The 17,100-nt window shown below is 39.6% G+C and overlaps 1 protein-coding gene and 1 long non-coding RNA gene across 2 annotated transcripts in view; one reads left to right on the forward strand and one right to left on the reverse strand.

The window, feature by feature from the left end:
• LOC143443149 (uncharacterized) overlaps window positions 1–5,969 on the forward strand; it is a 6,863-nt gene extending 894 nt beyond the window's left edge. Inside the window, exon 2 of the long non-coding RNA XR_013111918.1 lies at window positions 60–5,969. This is a non-coding gene — a long non-coding RNA (uncharacterized LOC143443149). The remainder of the gene's footprint in view (window positions 1–59) is intronic.
• Gc (GC vitamin D binding protein) overlaps window positions 5,805–17,100 on the reverse strand; it is a 24,471-nt gene continuing 13,175 nt past the window's right edge. The window contains 4 exon segments of the mRNA XM_034508236.2: window positions 5,805–5,970; window positions 10,552–10,611; window positions 14,942–15,074; window positions 16,800–16,897. Of these exon segments, the coding sequence (XP_034364127.2) occupies window positions 10,576–10,611; window positions 14,942–15,074; window positions 16,800–16,897 (267 nt within the window). The 3' untranslated portion in view covers window positions 5,805–5,970; window positions 10,552–10,575.

Raw genomic sequence — 17,100 nt, forward strand, 5'->3', positions numbered from 1 at the left:
CAGCATAATTCTTTGTATTATAATTTTTAAAATAAATAAAATTTAGAATAGTAGAAAAGGTATTTCAGAATCCCTTTTCTGTAGTAACTGCATTTAGACATGTCATCCACAGGGTGGCAGCAAAGGGTTTCATTTAAACTGGGCAAGTTCTGACTTTATAGAGAGTACAGTATACACATGTGTTTAGTGCAACAGTCTATTCTTCTGATGCTGAAGATGTGGGTCCAGGCCCATAATTTATACCTTGAAAAGCTTTCTTATAGACTAGAAAAAATGTAAAAACCTCTACCTCTCATCTATAGACAGCTGGTAGATACTTGCTAGTAAACTTAGGTTATGAAAGTAGGAGTTCTTGGGCTGGAGAGATGGAATGGCTCCCAACCAAAAGAAAGAAGAAAAAAGAAAGGAAGGAAGGAAGGAAGGAAGGAAGGGAGAGAGGGAGGGAAGGAGGGAGGGAGGAAGGAAGGAAGGAAGGAAGGGAGGGAGGGAGGAAGGAAAGAAGGAGCTTTGTTGGAGTAGTGTGTGGAAAGACAATTGTTAATTAGGTCCTTTTCTAATGGGAAAAAGAATTTTTTTCAATCTTGGAAAAAAATAAACAAGAAGGAAATAGCCTTTGGAAAAGGAAATATTTTTATTTGATTACTCAGGATTGCGAAAACTTAGTGGAAGATCAAAGTGTCAGCCTGTCATTAAGGACAAATTGTGACAATGCGGAGGCCGCTGCAGGGCAAGGGGACGGGCAGAAGGGGAGAGGCTGAGCAGCTTCAGCTCCCCAGTGCTGAGAATGGCAACACTTAGTTAGCAGTGGGGATTTTCATCATCTTTAGTCTGGCTGAGGTACGGTGGCACAGTGGTTCTCACTCAAGCCTGATCAAATTTGCATCTCTGAGGGGATGCTTTGGAGAGAGAATTTTGTGTTTCATAACTCTCCACATGGTTCTAATGTGAGGCCGAGCTCTGGTTCAGGCAGGGCTCTGTAAAGAGGGACTAGAAACAGCAAACAACCCTCCAAACCCCCTTGGTCCCTTCTAGCCATTTATTTCCCAATGGAAATCGATAAATGTCAAATCTGATCAAATTAATGTGTTATGTGGGATTGTTGCCCTTGAACTAAAAGACATAAAAGCTTTCTTCATGATTTAGAATCTAAATATCCAGAATAGGGAACCTTGCTTCTGAAGAATTTCATCCTTAGATAATAATAAACAAATCCTTGTGGAGAGCCTTTTAGGCCATTAAGGTCATGTGTGAGAACCACCTGTGTTACGATCTAAGCATCCAGAAAGCATGGCAAATTAGTGCTGCAGTGTAAAAGACTTTAAACTCTACAAAAGACAGCACAGAAAGCTTGTGTGCAAGGTGAATTTTATGCATCAGCCTGAGCAGGCTTTGTTGAGAGTTTGGTGAAAGATGATCATGGATTTTGTAGTGTGGTTAACATTTACCACCAGACAACTTAAAGGACATGGACATCCTACTCATTGTAGATGAGCAAAAGCTTCCAGGCAAGGAAGGATTCTACCTCAAGTCTGTAGTACAGACATTTTACCCTGATGTGTCTATACTGTCAGCCTGCCCTATGGATGGTAAGCAGAGTTACCAGCTTCCCAGTAGAGTAAGTCAACACAAGACAACTATAACCCTCAATCGCTGCCTAGAAGAATCCTGGTACAATGTATGTCATTCTTAGAAACACAAGAGAGTTGTTTCCTTTATGCATAGTGAGGACTCAGAGTTGATGCCAAAAGTTATTGAGAGCTTATTATATACAACAAATTTCAGTGGAATCATGTATGGTTGACAGTAGATGAAGACACAAAATCATCACTTACAGTTGGATAGCAGTGAGGAGTTATCAAAAGACAACAGTTTCACAGGAAGTGGAACATGAAGGACACAATAATGAACAGAGTAGCTATACCTAAAAACCTATAAAAAAAAACTATAAAAAGCTATACCTAAAGGATGGCCATTCAAGTCGGTGCTTCTTAATACTAGAAAACTCAACAAGCGTGAGCTCAATGAAACTAGGGAAGACCCCACTTCAGTTCACTATGTAAAATTTATTGGCTACTTGGTAACAGAAGTATTCAGTTTTACCTGATCAAGCAAAAACAAACAAACAAACAAACAAACAACAAAACAAAAAACCTGACTAAACTGGAACATTTTGCAGTAGTTCAGAAATGATTTATGAATGCAACTTCTCATCTAAAAACAGCGAATTATTTCCTCTAAATCAACAGAGCGCTAATTCTGGGCAGTTCTTTCACAAAGTCACTAGTAGATAAATAAATTTGGGAAATGATGACTTATACACAGTAAATGACGGCTCTCCAGAGGGGAGGTATATTTCTGAAACAAACTTGATTCAAGAATCTTTCCTTCACGTGTCAGGGTTTGGTGTCTGCAGATGGGATGGATCCCAAGGTGGGGCAGTATCTGGATGGCCTTTTATTCAGTCTTTGCTTCATTTTTTGTCCCTGCATTTCCTTTAGACAGGAACAATTCTGGGTTTAAAATTTTAAAATTTTAAGCCCCATCCTTCAACTGGGGACCATGTCTATCTACTGGAGGTGGTCTCTTCGGGTATCTCTCTGCTATTGGGCATTTTGGCTAATGTAATCCCCATTGGGTCCTGGGAAAAAAATCTCTTGAATCCCCGGTGTCTGGGACTTTGTAGTGCCCCCCTAACCCCCTCCCCGATTCCTCACCACCCACTGCTGCGTATTTCTATTCATTCTCTTGGCAATCTGGATTTCTGTCTCTTCCCATACCTGATCCCATCTCCCTTCCCTCTTCCCTTATCCTACTCTGGTTCCTCCATCTCTCTGTCTCTTGTGATTATTTTTCTTCCCCCTTCTAAGTGGGATTGAAGCATCCACACTTTGGCCATTTTTCTTGTTAAGCTTCATAAGTTCTGTGAGTTGTATAGTGGGTATTCTGAGCTTTTGGACAAATATCCATCTATCAATGAGTACATACCATATATGTCCTTTGGGGTCTAAGTTACCTCACCCAGGATGATATTTTCTACTTCTATCCATTTGCCTGCAAAATTAACGATGTCTTTGTTTTTAATAGCTGAGTAGTATTCCATTGTATAAATGCACCACATTTTCTGTATCCATTCTTCAGTTAAGGGACATCTGGGTTGTTTCCAGCTTCTGGCTATTATAAAGAAGGGTACTATGAACATAGTAGAGCATGTGTCCTTGTGATATGGTGAAGGATCTTCTGGGTATATGCCCAAGGGTGGTACAGCTGGGTCTTCAGATAGGACTATGTCCAATTTTCTGAGGAACCACCAGGTTGATTCCCAAAGCAATTGTATCAGGTTGCAATCCCACAAGTAATGGAGGAGTGTTCCTCTTTCTCTACATCCTCACCAGCATATGCTGTCACCTGAGTTTGATCTTAGCCATTCTGGTTGCTGTAAGGTGGAATCTCAGGGTTGTTTTGATTTGCATTTCCCTCATGACTACGTATATTGAACATTTCTTTAAGTGTTTCTTGGCCATTCCAGATTCCTCTGTTGGAAATTCTTTGTTTAGCTCCACTCCCCATTTTTAATTGTGTTGTTTGGTTTTTGGAATCTATCTTCTTCAGTTCAGTTGTGTTGTTTGGTTTTTGGAATCTATCTTCTTTGTATATTTTGGATTTTGTCCCTCTATTGGATGTGGGGCTAAGTAAAGGTCTTTTCCCAATCTGTAGGTTGCTGTTTTGTCCTATTGACAGTGTCCTTTGCCTTACAGAATGTTTCAGTTTCATGAGGTCTCAGTTGTCAATTGTTGATCTTACAGCCTGAAACATTCTGTGAAGGAAATCCTTTCTGTGCCAATGTGTTCCAGACTATTTCTCACTTCCTCTTCTATTAGTTTCTGTGTATCTGATTTTATGTGGAGGTCCTTGATCCACTTGGGCTTGAGCTTTGGACAAGAAGATAAAAATGATCAATTTGCAGTCTTCTACATGCAGATTGCCAGTTAGACCAGCTGATGCCAAGATGTGCTTGCAGACAGGAGCCTGGTATGGTTGTCCTCTGAGAGTCTCTGCCAGCATCTGAAAAAGACAGATGCAGATACTCACAGCCAACCATTGGGCTGAGCCCAGGGACCCCAGTGGAAGAGTTAGGGGAGGGATTGAAGGAGCAGAAGGGGTTTGCAAAACCCCACAGGAAAAACAACAGTATCAACTAACCAGACCCCTCAGAGCTTCCAGGGACTAAACCATCAACCAAAGAGTGCACACAAGCTGGTCCATGGCTCCTGAAACATGTAACAGAGGACTGCCTTATCTGGCGTCAGAGGGATGGGATGTGCTTGGTCCTCTGGAGACTTGATGCCCCAGAGAAGGGGGATGTAAGAGGGTTGAGGCAGGAGTGGGTGAGTGGGTGGCATCCATTTAGAGACAAAGGGAAGAGTGGATGGGGCAAAAGGTTCATGGAGGGGGACCAAGAAGGGGGGACAACATTTGAAACGTAAATAAATCATGTATTTAATAAAGAAATGTCTAAATGTCCATCAAGGAATAAATAAAATGTGGTGTCTACCAAAAAGAAATATTGTTATTCACTCTAAAAAGTAAAAACATTTATAATGTAAAAAAAAAAAATCTATCCTTTATATAAGCCCACTAATCATTTATGCAGTGTTAATCGGTGGGGTTATCTGTCCGGCTTTTTGCTTTCTATGACCTTGTGAACTAGTTATTTTTAAGAGTTTGTCCTCTCATATTTTACCAATGATCTATTAGTGGGTTACTCGAAACTTTGGTAAGGTCATGTTTTTGTAAAAGATAATTTTTCAAAAGTCTGAAATGTTGCCTAACTATGTAGGGTGACAGTTGGATTTTGACATCGTGCCATCTCAAAATGTCTCCATTTGAAGTTAATTTCTCATTTTAGAACCTTTGTATGCCACAAAACTGGGATACACTTTCTACCACAGAGGCTACAGATATGTCATTCCATTGGTAAAGGTTCTTCACTCGGTATGATGAATGACATTCTCATTTTGGATGTAGAATCTTGGAGAGTGGCAGAGTTGCTTGTGCTTAACTTAATTCTGATTGCTTATGCCACACAATATATTTCATATTTACTATGTAACTACATCTGCCACAAAGTAGTCCCTATTGCAATTAACCCTATGTAGAGATGTTTTTCCTTGGCCTTTGTTAGCTTCACATATATATTTATTCCAAAAGTATATCTATCTTCCAGGAAGAATATAGAATCAGGGCATGTTCATTTTCTCGGCGTAAAGAATGCATAGAAATTCATGCATATTTTATGTACACAATAATTCAAGCTCAGCTGAAAATTTATGGTATTCCAGAAACTACTTCCTAAGTTGTTCTCAGGAGTCATTAGCAAAAGTAAAAACTCAACTAGAACGAAAACAAACAAAAGTCCCAAGTCTCCCTTCTCCATTCATGTTTAGGAGAATTCTCATTTGCAAGGCAGATAGGTCCTACAGAATTAACTGCTTGCTATAGCTCACAGTTGGATGTGAGGGGGTGATCCCAGGAGGTATTTTGCTTTTAAGAAATGAGATATTCCAGACTCTTTGTTAGCAAGCAGGCTAGCTTTTTCTCAGTGGTACCTATGAAGTCTGAAAAAACAGTCAGGGAACAGAGTTGAGCTACTGGGGATTGGAGAGTTGATGCTAATATTAGGAGTCTTTGAGAAAAACAGCAGATGTTTAGTGGGAAGCCTGGTTTGTGTGGCTGGCTAGCTCAGTAGCTAGCACTGTCTGGGATGACACAACAACCATCCTGAAGACCATCATTCTCCATCATACTTAGAGTTTGCACTGTATTTTAATTTATTGTTTTTTATAATTCATCAAAAACATTGTAGCTAGGAAAAATGGAATTATCTTGGTGGTCCGCTTGGAAGGCCATCTCTGTGGTGTTTGCTTGATTTTGTTATCATCGGCAATTTTCCAGAGTGGTCCAGTTCTAGGTCTGTGAGAAAATGGAATAAATGGTGCATAAGAGACACATCAGATCCATACAAAACAAAACTATATTATTTTTGTTTATGGTAAAGATAAAAATGTCTAGTATGACCCATGTATCCTGTATAGCCCTTTTGGGTAACAAGTTCCCAATACCCAAAGCAATAACTGCTATGCCAAGGTGCATAGTTCATGACCCAGTGAAGCCTGTGTGACTGTCTACTTTATGGGAATAATTACTGTCAGAGCAAAAGAGAAAAAGCAGATTATAGCCCTTGGTGTAGTTTAGGCTTTGACTATCCCATATGTTACTATGCTGGATGGTTTTATGCCAACTTTCCATAAGCTAAAGTCTTTTGAGAGGAGGGAATCTCAATTAAGAAGATACCTTCATCAGATTGAATTATAGACAAGCCTGGAGTCATTTTCTTAATTAGTGATTGGTAGAGGGTGTGCATATCCCAATGTGGGTGAGGTGATCCCTGGGCTATAGGGGTCCTAGGTTCTATAGTAAAGCAGGTTGAGTAAGCCATGAGGAGCAAACCAGTAACCAACACCCGTCCATGGCTTCTATAGCAGCTCCTGACTCTAGGTTCCTGTTCCATTTGGTTTCTGCCCTGGATTCCATCCATGTGGTCTACAATGTGGAAGTGTAAGCTAGATAAACCTTTCTCCCCCAACTTATTTTTGGTTATATTGTTTCTTCACAGCAATAGTAACCCTGACTAAGACAGGTCCCAGGGTGGCACATTGGGTAGAGACTGACCTTGGAGAGGAGTGCAGTTGGAGGTCCTTAGCTCACTGTGGATCAGTGTCCTTAAAGAGGAGTATAGTGCACTACCGCACTACTGTTTATCCCTTTGATTCCTGACAATGAGGTGTCACTTTGTTTTACCACCTGTTGCTCACTGCTGCCACCTGACACCTGTTCAGAGGCCTAAACACAGCAGGGCAACATGACACTTATGGGACAGAATGCCTCAAAGAGTGGGATGAAATGGACCTTCTCTTTTAATAAGTTGATTATCTTGGGTATTTTGTTACAATTATGGAAAGCTGAACACTAATGTCCCTGGTCATGGAATTGAGATAGTAGTTCAGTGTTTTTTACTTTAGTAAGACACTATTTGGTATGAGACAGTTTTGTTTTGTGTTTTGTTTTTGTTTGTTTGTTTTGTCGTTGTTATTGATGTTGGGTTGTTTGCTTTTTTGTATAAAAATATTCACATTGTACAAGGTATAATTCTAGATTCTTAAATATTTTTTCCTATAGGGCAGGCAAACTCTTTTCTCTTGGCATCCCAGGGAACACTAATTTAATTTCTTCCAGAAAAAAAAAAATGCCTGGCTTGTTAAGATTGAAAAAGTCACTCCCTCTCCAATAGAACACCAGTATGGGGCTTGAAGGCTCACCTAAGAAGATAGGAAGGAAGATGACAGCTCCAGCTATGATAACATTTCAAAGTATGAGATAGAATGTGTCTGTGGACTGACTGCATAAGAGATAAATGAGAGGTACACACCTAGAGAAAAAAGAATTCAGCCTGTATTCAAGTCTCTAGGGAGAGACTAGTGGGCTTTCACGGAAAATAATTACATGACCAGCCAATGTTACCTTAACAGTGTTAGGATGTCAAAATGTGTAGAAAAAAAATGATTATCTTTCAACTTAAGATAAAGGTGAAACACTCAACATTTCATCTGGTGTCATTGAGTACCATACTGGGAACTGGGTGGCTAGGGCAGGACTCAGTCATCTCAGGCCAGCTTCAGGTTAGTAAAATATTTCCAGAGTTATTGAATAGTGCCATAGAATTTTTCCAGGAGCCCAAGAATCATGGTGAATTAGTTATCGTTTGCAATTTGTTAGAAAGGCTTGGTGTAGTCAAAGATAGTTTTTATATCTAGGTTGGGTATTGGATTACCCTTCTGATTGAGCATTACCAAACTTATAAATCCTTTGATTAACATTTAAAAAAAATTGTATAAAAGCAAAAAGGAAAGGGGGGCATGGGACAGGGGTTTTCTAGGGAGGGGAAATGGGGAAAAGGGATGGCATCTTAAATGTAAATAAAATAAAATGAAAAAAAATCAAAAAAAAAAAAAAAAAAAAAGAAAGGCTTGGTGTGTAGTGTCATATTTTGACCTGATACCTCCATCTTAAAACCTCATTGAGTAGGCTGTAATTCTTTGTCAGAGCCACAAAATTGTCTCGATACAATTTCCTGTTAGCTCTTCATTCCAGGTTGTGTCTGTGACTAGCAGGACCTGGCTACATTCGGTGTCAAAACAGTCCGTTCATTTTGTAGAATTTTAGGAAGATGTGTAAATTATTTTTAAGTTTCTATTCAAGTCATCAAAATGTGCTTCAAACGTCAAAGGATTGGATGGTGTAGAAATTAAATGATTATTTAAAGGTTAAAGAAAAATGTTAACTGAGGAGAAATGATATACAAAAAAAATCTACAGAAGATGAAGACAATTACTATCAACCAGAAAAAAAAGTCTTTTAGGCTTTTCATTGATGTTATACTGTGTTAAATGAGATTATCTCTTGATTTAGTTACATATTTCTGAAAGTTGTTAGGTTAAAAGGAAATATCTTGGAATATATTAGTTTAATGTTGCTTACTATTCTTTCTTTTCAAAATATACTTATTTATTTAGTATATATGGGGAGCTCATATATACACTAAAGAATATACATGGGCCATTATGTATTTGTATGGAGGTCAAAGAGAAACTTGTGGGAGTCTACCATGTTGGTCCTGGAAATAGAACTGGTATTGTCAGATTTAGCAGCAAGCATGTTTGCATGCTGAACTACCTCATCTACCCTACCTTCTTTCTTAAGTGGATATTTTCTCCTGTTTCAATGCATCCTCTGAGAAACTAAAAATTATTTTCCTAAAAATTGAGAAAATATACTCTGAGCTACAGGGGACCGCCACCCAGCACACACACACACACACACACACACACACACACACACACACACACAGCTCGATAAGAAGAAATTCAAGCTGAATTGATCATAAGGCTTTCAAAATATCCCCAATTCTTAATTAAAGCTTCATGTGCCTTGAAGGGTGGCTTGTGAAGCAGCCATAATGTAATTGGATTTTCTGTGTATGGAGATTCTTTTGTACAGCTTGTGATGGAGATGAACTGAATTCACTTAACTGGGGTCATAGATAATGTATCAGCAATGGTCCAGATACTATTCTACTCTTTAACATAAACACCATGAATAATTCATATTTTGAGTTCTAGTCTTCAGAAGACAGAGAATTTTTTTTGTTTTATGACATCATGTATTTTTGTTCTTGAGGAGGTAGATGCTAGTAAAAAAAAAAGAGTCTGGGTCCCTGCTGATATTTACCTAATCATGTTTTAATAGACACTAACACTGAAGTAGATACTGACATTTTCACTTATAAAGAGGAAAACATAAACTATAGGTAATATAGAATAATGGATTGGCTCAAGCTGGCAAAGACAGATAACTGGAGTGGGGATTTTAATTTAAATTAGATAGTTCTAGAATTGAGGTTTTGTTTTGTTTTTTTTTGTTTGTTTGTTTTTGTTTTTCTGTTTTACCAACTCCATGAAAAGTTCAACTAACACTAATTGAAACTATTGTTTATAAAGTTTTAAAAAACTTTGCTGTAATAGTTTTTAGTCAACACAATTGAATTTAAAACAGCAATTAAAACAACTTTTTGCCAGGTGTAGGGGCACACACCTTTAAACCCAAGCAGTTAGGGAGGCAGAGACAGGCAGATCTCTAAGTTCAAGGCCAGCCTGGTCTAGAGACTGAGTTCTAGGACAGTCAGGGCTACAATGAGAAACATTGTCTTGAAAAACAAACAAACAAACAAACAAACAAACAAAAAATTGTTGAAATGTATAGAGTTGAGATCACTTTCCATTTAATGCTCAGGTTATGCCCAGCTAAAGTTTTGGAGTCTAAATATCTTCATTGGTCACTTTTCAAAAAATAGGTTTATTTGTTTATTTTTTATGTGTTCCAGAAGAGGGCATCAGATCCCATTATAGATGGTTGTGAGCCACCATGTGGTTGTTGGGAATTGAACTTCCGGACCTCTGGAAGAGTAATCAGTGCTCTTAACCTCTGAGCCATCTCTCCAGTCCCCTCATTGGTTTCTTTTAAGTGATTGAAAGCATAACATCCAAAGGAAGCACATGGTATTGGAACTGAAAAACTCTGCTGGGAATTTTAATGCTCGATGGTCCCATCTTTAAACAGCTTTTTCCTTTGATGTACACCAGGATCCCTCCCATGACATTTATGGTGTCATTATCCTGTAAAATGCCATTATGATGGATGTAGTAGTACTAGGCTGGGGACTGGAGAATGAGAATCTGAAATCAGCCTGGAACATGTTAGATCTGTGTACTCTGTAAGCACATAAGACTTCCTCAAGGATTCAAATGGTCAACCGCAAATGAATTGGAATGGATAACATCATAGATAAGTGGTGTAAAGTTTTCCTTCTTTTCTATGATTTCCAAAATATGTGATACAGTTCTAGACTCTTTGGTGATGTGTCTTAACTGTACTCACCCAAGACTGTACCCGTGCCCTGCATCAGGACTGCAGGGTGTCTCTCATTTCTGCATCAATCTGTTGACAAAACAGAATAGTTTAGTTTATGAAGCATTTTACTCAGAGGCTCCTGGATCATGCAGAGAGTGAGCTGCATTTTGAACCTTGTCAGATAACAAGATTCTTGCCCAAACATGAGTTTTCATTACAATTTTCATTAGGTATGCTTCGTATTTGTTTAGCCTTGTGCTGCTCCTCCCATAGTTTGCAGTCTGATGAGATCAGTAGAATCTAATAAGTGCTAATTGGCAAATGCACAGAACACATAGCAGAGGCATTTGCTTTGTGCACATAGAGTGCTAGAGGAGCTTATTCTATGCTGAACCTTAAAGGCTGGGGAACGAAATAGGAGTTGGGTTAGTCGTCTGCACACAATGGAGTGGGCAAGAGAGCAAGTTTAGTGTTTGGAAGATTGAAAGCAGTCCAGGAGAATATAAAAGTAGGCACAGAGACAGTCATAGGAAGCCAGCTTGGAGAGGAAATCGGGATCAATACCCTTGATTGAAAACAATAAAAGAAAATAATATCAGAGTTTGATATGAAAACAATGAAGAGCCGCTGGAGGAATGTATTAACCATCTTGTGTTTTTATGGAAGTTACTGTAACCTCAGTATAGATCTGGGATTCAGGGCAAGGCAGTTGAGTTAGGCTGGAGTTGGGAAGTCAGGTGGAAAGATGCAATTCAAGGACAGAGTACAGGAAACTAGACTCACAAACATTGTAAAATATATGACAGGGACTGACAAATATTTTGAAGGCAGACTTGGCAGGGCTTGGAATTTGATTTGAAATGTTTAGAAGAAGAAGAATTGAGCATCACTAAGTTGCTATTTGGAAGCAATGGGTAAACGATGCTGATATAAATCATGTGTATATGAAACATAGAAGGCTTTAGGTGAAGGGATTCAGGTCATGCTGTGTATTTGTTTATTGTCATGTAAGCAATCATGTGAATAGAAGAGGTTGTCACAAACAGGTGTATAGAGAGCTTGCTGCAGAGGGGCAAGGTACTGGCTAGAGGTGGATATTTAGACATTAATGTCACTCACATAGAGGAGAACACTCAGGAAAATGCTGTGTCACGGGTTTGCTCATAAGGGACAAAGCGTGCAAAATAGAAATTTAAGGGGTGAGTAGAGGATGATGAAAACATGAAATAGAACAAAGAAAGGAAGATCATAGAGTAACAGTAGATATTGATAACACGGGTGTCATGTTAAGGGGCTGGGCAGATAGCCGAGGAAGGAAAGTGCTGGCCTCAAGCACAAGGACTTGGGTTTGATTCCCAGAACATGCATACAAATCTGGGTGTGGGGTACACTTTAACTCCCAGCACTGGAGAGGTGGAATGGGAAAATTCCTGAAATTTGTTAACCATCCAGCCTAGCCTAATCAAAATTCACATATGTCCACATGGACACCAGAGCACATATACACACATGTACACATGAACACACACATACACACACACAGACACACACAGTATCTCATTTCAAAGAGGGAGGGATAGTTGTGGGTACTACATGTTTCACAGAGGAGGCTGAGGAGACTGAAAAATGTTTGTCAGCTTTAGCAGGAAGGACCTTTGGCATGACTGGCTTGGCAGTGGTGCAGTCTGGCTCCTGGTGACACCACACCACTACCAACACAGTCACACCAACAGTCCTGACACAAGAGTTGAGTAATTCAGAGAAGGCATAGAGAATTGGAGGACACACTGTTAAGCCAAGAAAATAGTAGAAAGGGGGAGAAAGAAAATTCTAAATAAGAGTTTAAATTATATTTATTAGTTTGGATATAAGGAAAAACAACTTTTATGTAAGTTGGACACATTCAGCAAAAAAGAAATGGGGTCTTATTCAGAAGGGAGGTGGATGGAATTTAGAGTGAGCGCTGCCAACTGCTGGTAGTCTCTGTTACTGATATTTTAGTGCGTTTGGATTCTTAGTCAGTAATGGGTTTTGGGTACAAGCACTTGGCTTTTGCCATGACTAGGTAAATTAGAGCTGGAATCTCTGATAATGGCCTGAAGAAAAGATGCAGGAATCTAATTTAAAGCAAAGCAAAGCAAAGCAAAACACCAAAGAAACTCATGGTTTCCAGATCCATATGTGACCTGCTTCATTTAGTACATTCATAATATGTATTTTAATGTAAAGAGTTGCTTTAGATTATTCTAAAAATATTTCCATAGAGAGCTTTTGATACTCTGTTTAACATATTATGAAATCTTTACTGAGAAACACATTGACCTAAAGTGGGTATGCCATGCAGAGTGTGCACTGGGAGAGCAGGTGGAGAGCATCCACCTGAAGTCTGTCAGCCTAGCTCCCACATTGGCAGATGTCTCTGTTTGCTAGATTTTGGTGGACAACTTTATCAATAGCACCAGTTTTCTGACTCCATGAGGCAGATGTGTTTTCTGAATTATTCTCCCCAAGGTCCAGAAATGGACTGGACAACAACGAAGTCTCAGAACCATCATAGCTTCAATTAAGGTCAAAGCAAAATGCAGTGTTGCTCTGACTTTCAGTGTCTTCCAAAAAAGTTAAATGGCTATTGGAAAATAATAGGTACAATGAGAAATTAAACAAATGGGATTCCTGTGTTCTGACAATGACCAACACACATATGGCAGGTACTGATTTGATGACTGAGATACGAATATAATCCCTCAATATCTTGGAAGTCAGTGTAGCTCAGGTCTAACATCAGTGAAGCGACACAACTGGGCTCCCTGCTCCCTTCTCACACATTTCAGTGGAGAGAGGGAAGGAAGGAGGGAGGGAGAAGAAGGGAGAGAGGAAGGGAGAGAGAGAGAGGAGAGAGAGAGAGAGAGAGAGAGAGAGAGAGAAAGAGAGAGGAGAGAGAGAGAGAAGAGAGAGAGAGAAAGAGAGAGAGAGAAAGAGAGAGAGAGAAAGAGAGAGAACACAGCATAGCTCCCACAGCAGCCTATAGGAAACAGCCAAGACACCTTAGTAGCAGTGGACAAGGTCATCTCTTGTACAAAGCTGAAAAGTCATGTTGCAGAAGTTGTGGTGATAGATGTGTTTCAAGGAAAGAGAGAAGAGGAAAAAACAGAGGAAGAATGAGAGCCAATTGGTAGTGTTTAGAAGAAATGGTCACATTCAACAATAATTATCATTTTAACATATTCTAACATTAAAACTCTTTTTATAAAATAATTCTTATGGCGAGTAAACACTTATGTGGCCATTTTATTGTTATACTAAAACAAATTAAATGTAGCCTTTTACAGTAAAAATACAAAATATTGGCGATCCCATTTCTCCATAAGTGTTTCCGTTTATCAGTCTACCTTCTGTATACATGTATATGTGCTATCTACACACACACACACACACACACGTTTGACATAAATTCACCTAAAGTGGTATGTGCACTATGTTAGGTGGCCTCTGACATTTGCATGTTATTCTTATCTTCTGTACTCTTCATGTTCCCTGCAGTCAGAAATGTTCTCGCTTAAAAAAAAAAGTATTAATTTTTCATATATTTGAGTATATTGTTTCCTCACCTCCAAGTCCTCCCAGACCTTCCCTGTGTCTCTACACAGCCAACTTCATTTCATGGTATGATGTTATGCTCTCTCTCCCTCTCTCCCTCTCTCCCTCTCTCCCTCTCTCCCTCTCTCCCTCTCTCCCTCTCTCCCTCTCTCCCTCTCTCCCTCTCTCCCTCTCTCCCTCCCTCTCCCCATCCTGTTTTCTCTTCTTCCCCTCAAAAAAAAAAAAAAACAAAACAAAAAATTAAAACAAACTAAAAAGAATAAACAAGAGAAAAATACCAAAACAAAAACAAAAACACACCAGAAAACATGGGGTCTCTTTGTGTTGACCAAATACTCCTGAGCATGGTGACCTCCCAGCCCTTAACCATCCCTCCTGGGACTAAGCATCTGGATGCTGACCAAGAGTCTACCATGTTATTCCTGGTGATTCCTCTCAGCCTTTTCTTCTAGTCCATCTGACCCTTTGTGACTCCCCCGACCTGTAGAACAGTTCTTAACGAAGCACCCCACACCCACCACACTTGGCCGGGCAGCAGAGTGCACAATAGCAACTGAGGAACCCACACCCAGCCATCAAAGACAAAGACAAACCTCGGTTGTAACACTTCATATGTATTGCAGACACTTCCCTTTGCTTCTCAGAGAATATAACCTGGAAACTGCCTTTCTCACTTTTTCTTTGCTGAGACAACCAGCAAGGCCACCACCCCTCAGAAAAGCCTGTCACATGAGACACTTCAGGCACATTTGGAACAGAGATGAAGCACTGGAATTCTGGAATACTCTAGCTCTGAGAAGAGGAGGTGAGGCTTTCCTACCTGTGAGTTGCAGTAGAAAGGAGGTGAGTTTACGGAGCAGCACTTGGAGGCCAAGTCTGAGCGCTTGCCCACCATGTCTTCCAGCTCTTCAGGAGAGGTATTGGGCATTTTTGTCCTCAGTCGTTCTGCCAATCTGAAAAAAAAATATCTGTAGGTTAAGCTAGAGTTATTGTAGGGACATTGTTTACTCAAAATGACAGCTATTTCAGATCATGTACATAAAAATAGAAACACTCGTCTGTCTTCGAAAGTCCTATTTGTAGAATGGAGTTTGAGTGAGCCATGATGGGGTTAGAATTGAAATCTATGCCCATTCAAAGTCAGGCAAGCAAACAGAAGTTGCCACTGAGTTTGAAAGACAGTTGTTCCCCATTCGGTAGCTCAGCATTTCCACATAAGTGGTGCCCTTGTCTGTCTTCCCTGGCTTTTCACCTTTCTCAAACATTAAATTTCAAGTTCCCTTTAAAATATGTTCTTCACTGGACTGGATTTCAGTATTGTGCTTTCTCCTCTTTGTGCCCCAGTTTGCCAACCTTAGACTTCACTATGTGGATGCACAGCACAGGGGATGCACTGCACAGGGGGCAGAATCATTTGGCCCTTGTTTCGCCGCCGTTTTTCCAGCATGAACTCTTTACGATCTTGGTTTTACTTCACCTCCATAGTGGTCTACTAAGCTTGGTTTATTACTTTCTCCAAGAAATATGCTCCCAGACCAGTAGCAATAAGGGCTTAGAAGGACAAACACTTCCAAGCACAAGACTTTCACATACTAAGGAAGCTTTCATAGGGGTCACCGAGGAGACATCCTATTCTAGGGTTCTTTAAGAAGATTGTTTTGTGCAAATGTGTGTTCACTTGAGTCCTATATTCCAACTGATTTAAAAATGGAAATTTATTAAGCAAAATTGAAAAACAGCATAATATTCTTTTGAGATTTTCTTCTTCCAAGAACCTAGTACCATGTTTCACATTTTGGTGGCCAATTATTTTATTGTTAATTTCTAATTATAGTATAATGCTTCCCTCTTAGTTGGGAAAAAAAATAACTGCTCTACCATGTTATTGTTGATTAACGTTTTTATTTCCAGTTTGCAAGGAACATATGCTGGTGATGGTTGGCATCAGACCACCATGAAACCTTGGGTCTTGTCAGAGAACAGTCAACAGGTAACTCTGGGGGTATGACTGACCTACTATGTGCTTGTGTTGCCATTTTTAAATCAAGTCCCCCACAGATCACTTATAATTTACATTTTGTGGCTCTGTTCTAATTGGCTGCTCACCTAATGACACATCCTGTACTGTAATACTGGGTTTTCTACCCACACCAAGTTCCCTGGATTGATGGCTCTGAGATTCCTTAGATATGAATAAATGCCTGCCTCAGATTGTTTCCTGACCAGCTTTCAACTTAGTGATCCTGTTGTTCTATTCCAGATTCTGCCACATGGCAAGTTACCTCTCTTTCAGTTTCATGTCCATCTTCTTACAAAAATTCCAGGATCAATCTTCCTGCCTCTCTATCGCAGAATCCCTTTCTTCTTTCTACTGGATGTCTCACCTTCTAATCCTGCCTCAGCTCGCTGGCCATAGGCTTTTTTATTGACAGGTGAATGCTTCTTCATGGTGCATAAGTGATTACACTGTAGCCCAGTAAAGAGTTGTGATCACCTTTTAAAACTTTTTAAAAATTCAACCCTTCTTTATCTTTCACTCAGTATATCCTAAATTTTCACTTGTACTTTTCAGCCACAGAACTAAACAGGTACAACAGACACAGTTGGAGGATAAGTCACAGAACTAAACAGGTACAACAGACACAGTTGGAGGATAAGTCACAAACCCAGCCACTTACTTCTTCTTGTACTCAGTAAATGTGTTCTCAGAATAATCTGCACATAGTTCTTGACCATTTTCAATGAAAGAAGTTAGTTGCCTCTGCAACAGGGGACTCTAAAAAAATATTATACATCAGCATTCCTTGTGTGAAATACTGTCACATGACACTGTTAGGTCACAATTCTATATCCCTATGCAAGGTATCAGCAAACCCTTTTTGCATAAATCCAGTTAATAAATATTTTAGCCTTTGTCGGTCATATATGATTTCTATTACATATATCCGACTGCACAGCAGCAGTCACATACCACAGAAA

The sequence above is a fragment of the Arvicanthis niloticus genome, chromosome 7 (genome assembly GCF_011762505.2).
Source record: "Arvicanthis niloticus isolate mArvNil1 chromosome 7, mArvNil1.pat.X, whole genome shotgun sequence".
Lineage (NCBI taxonomy): Eukaryota > Metazoa > Chordata > Mammalia > Rodentia > Muridae > Arvicanthis > Arvicanthis niloticus.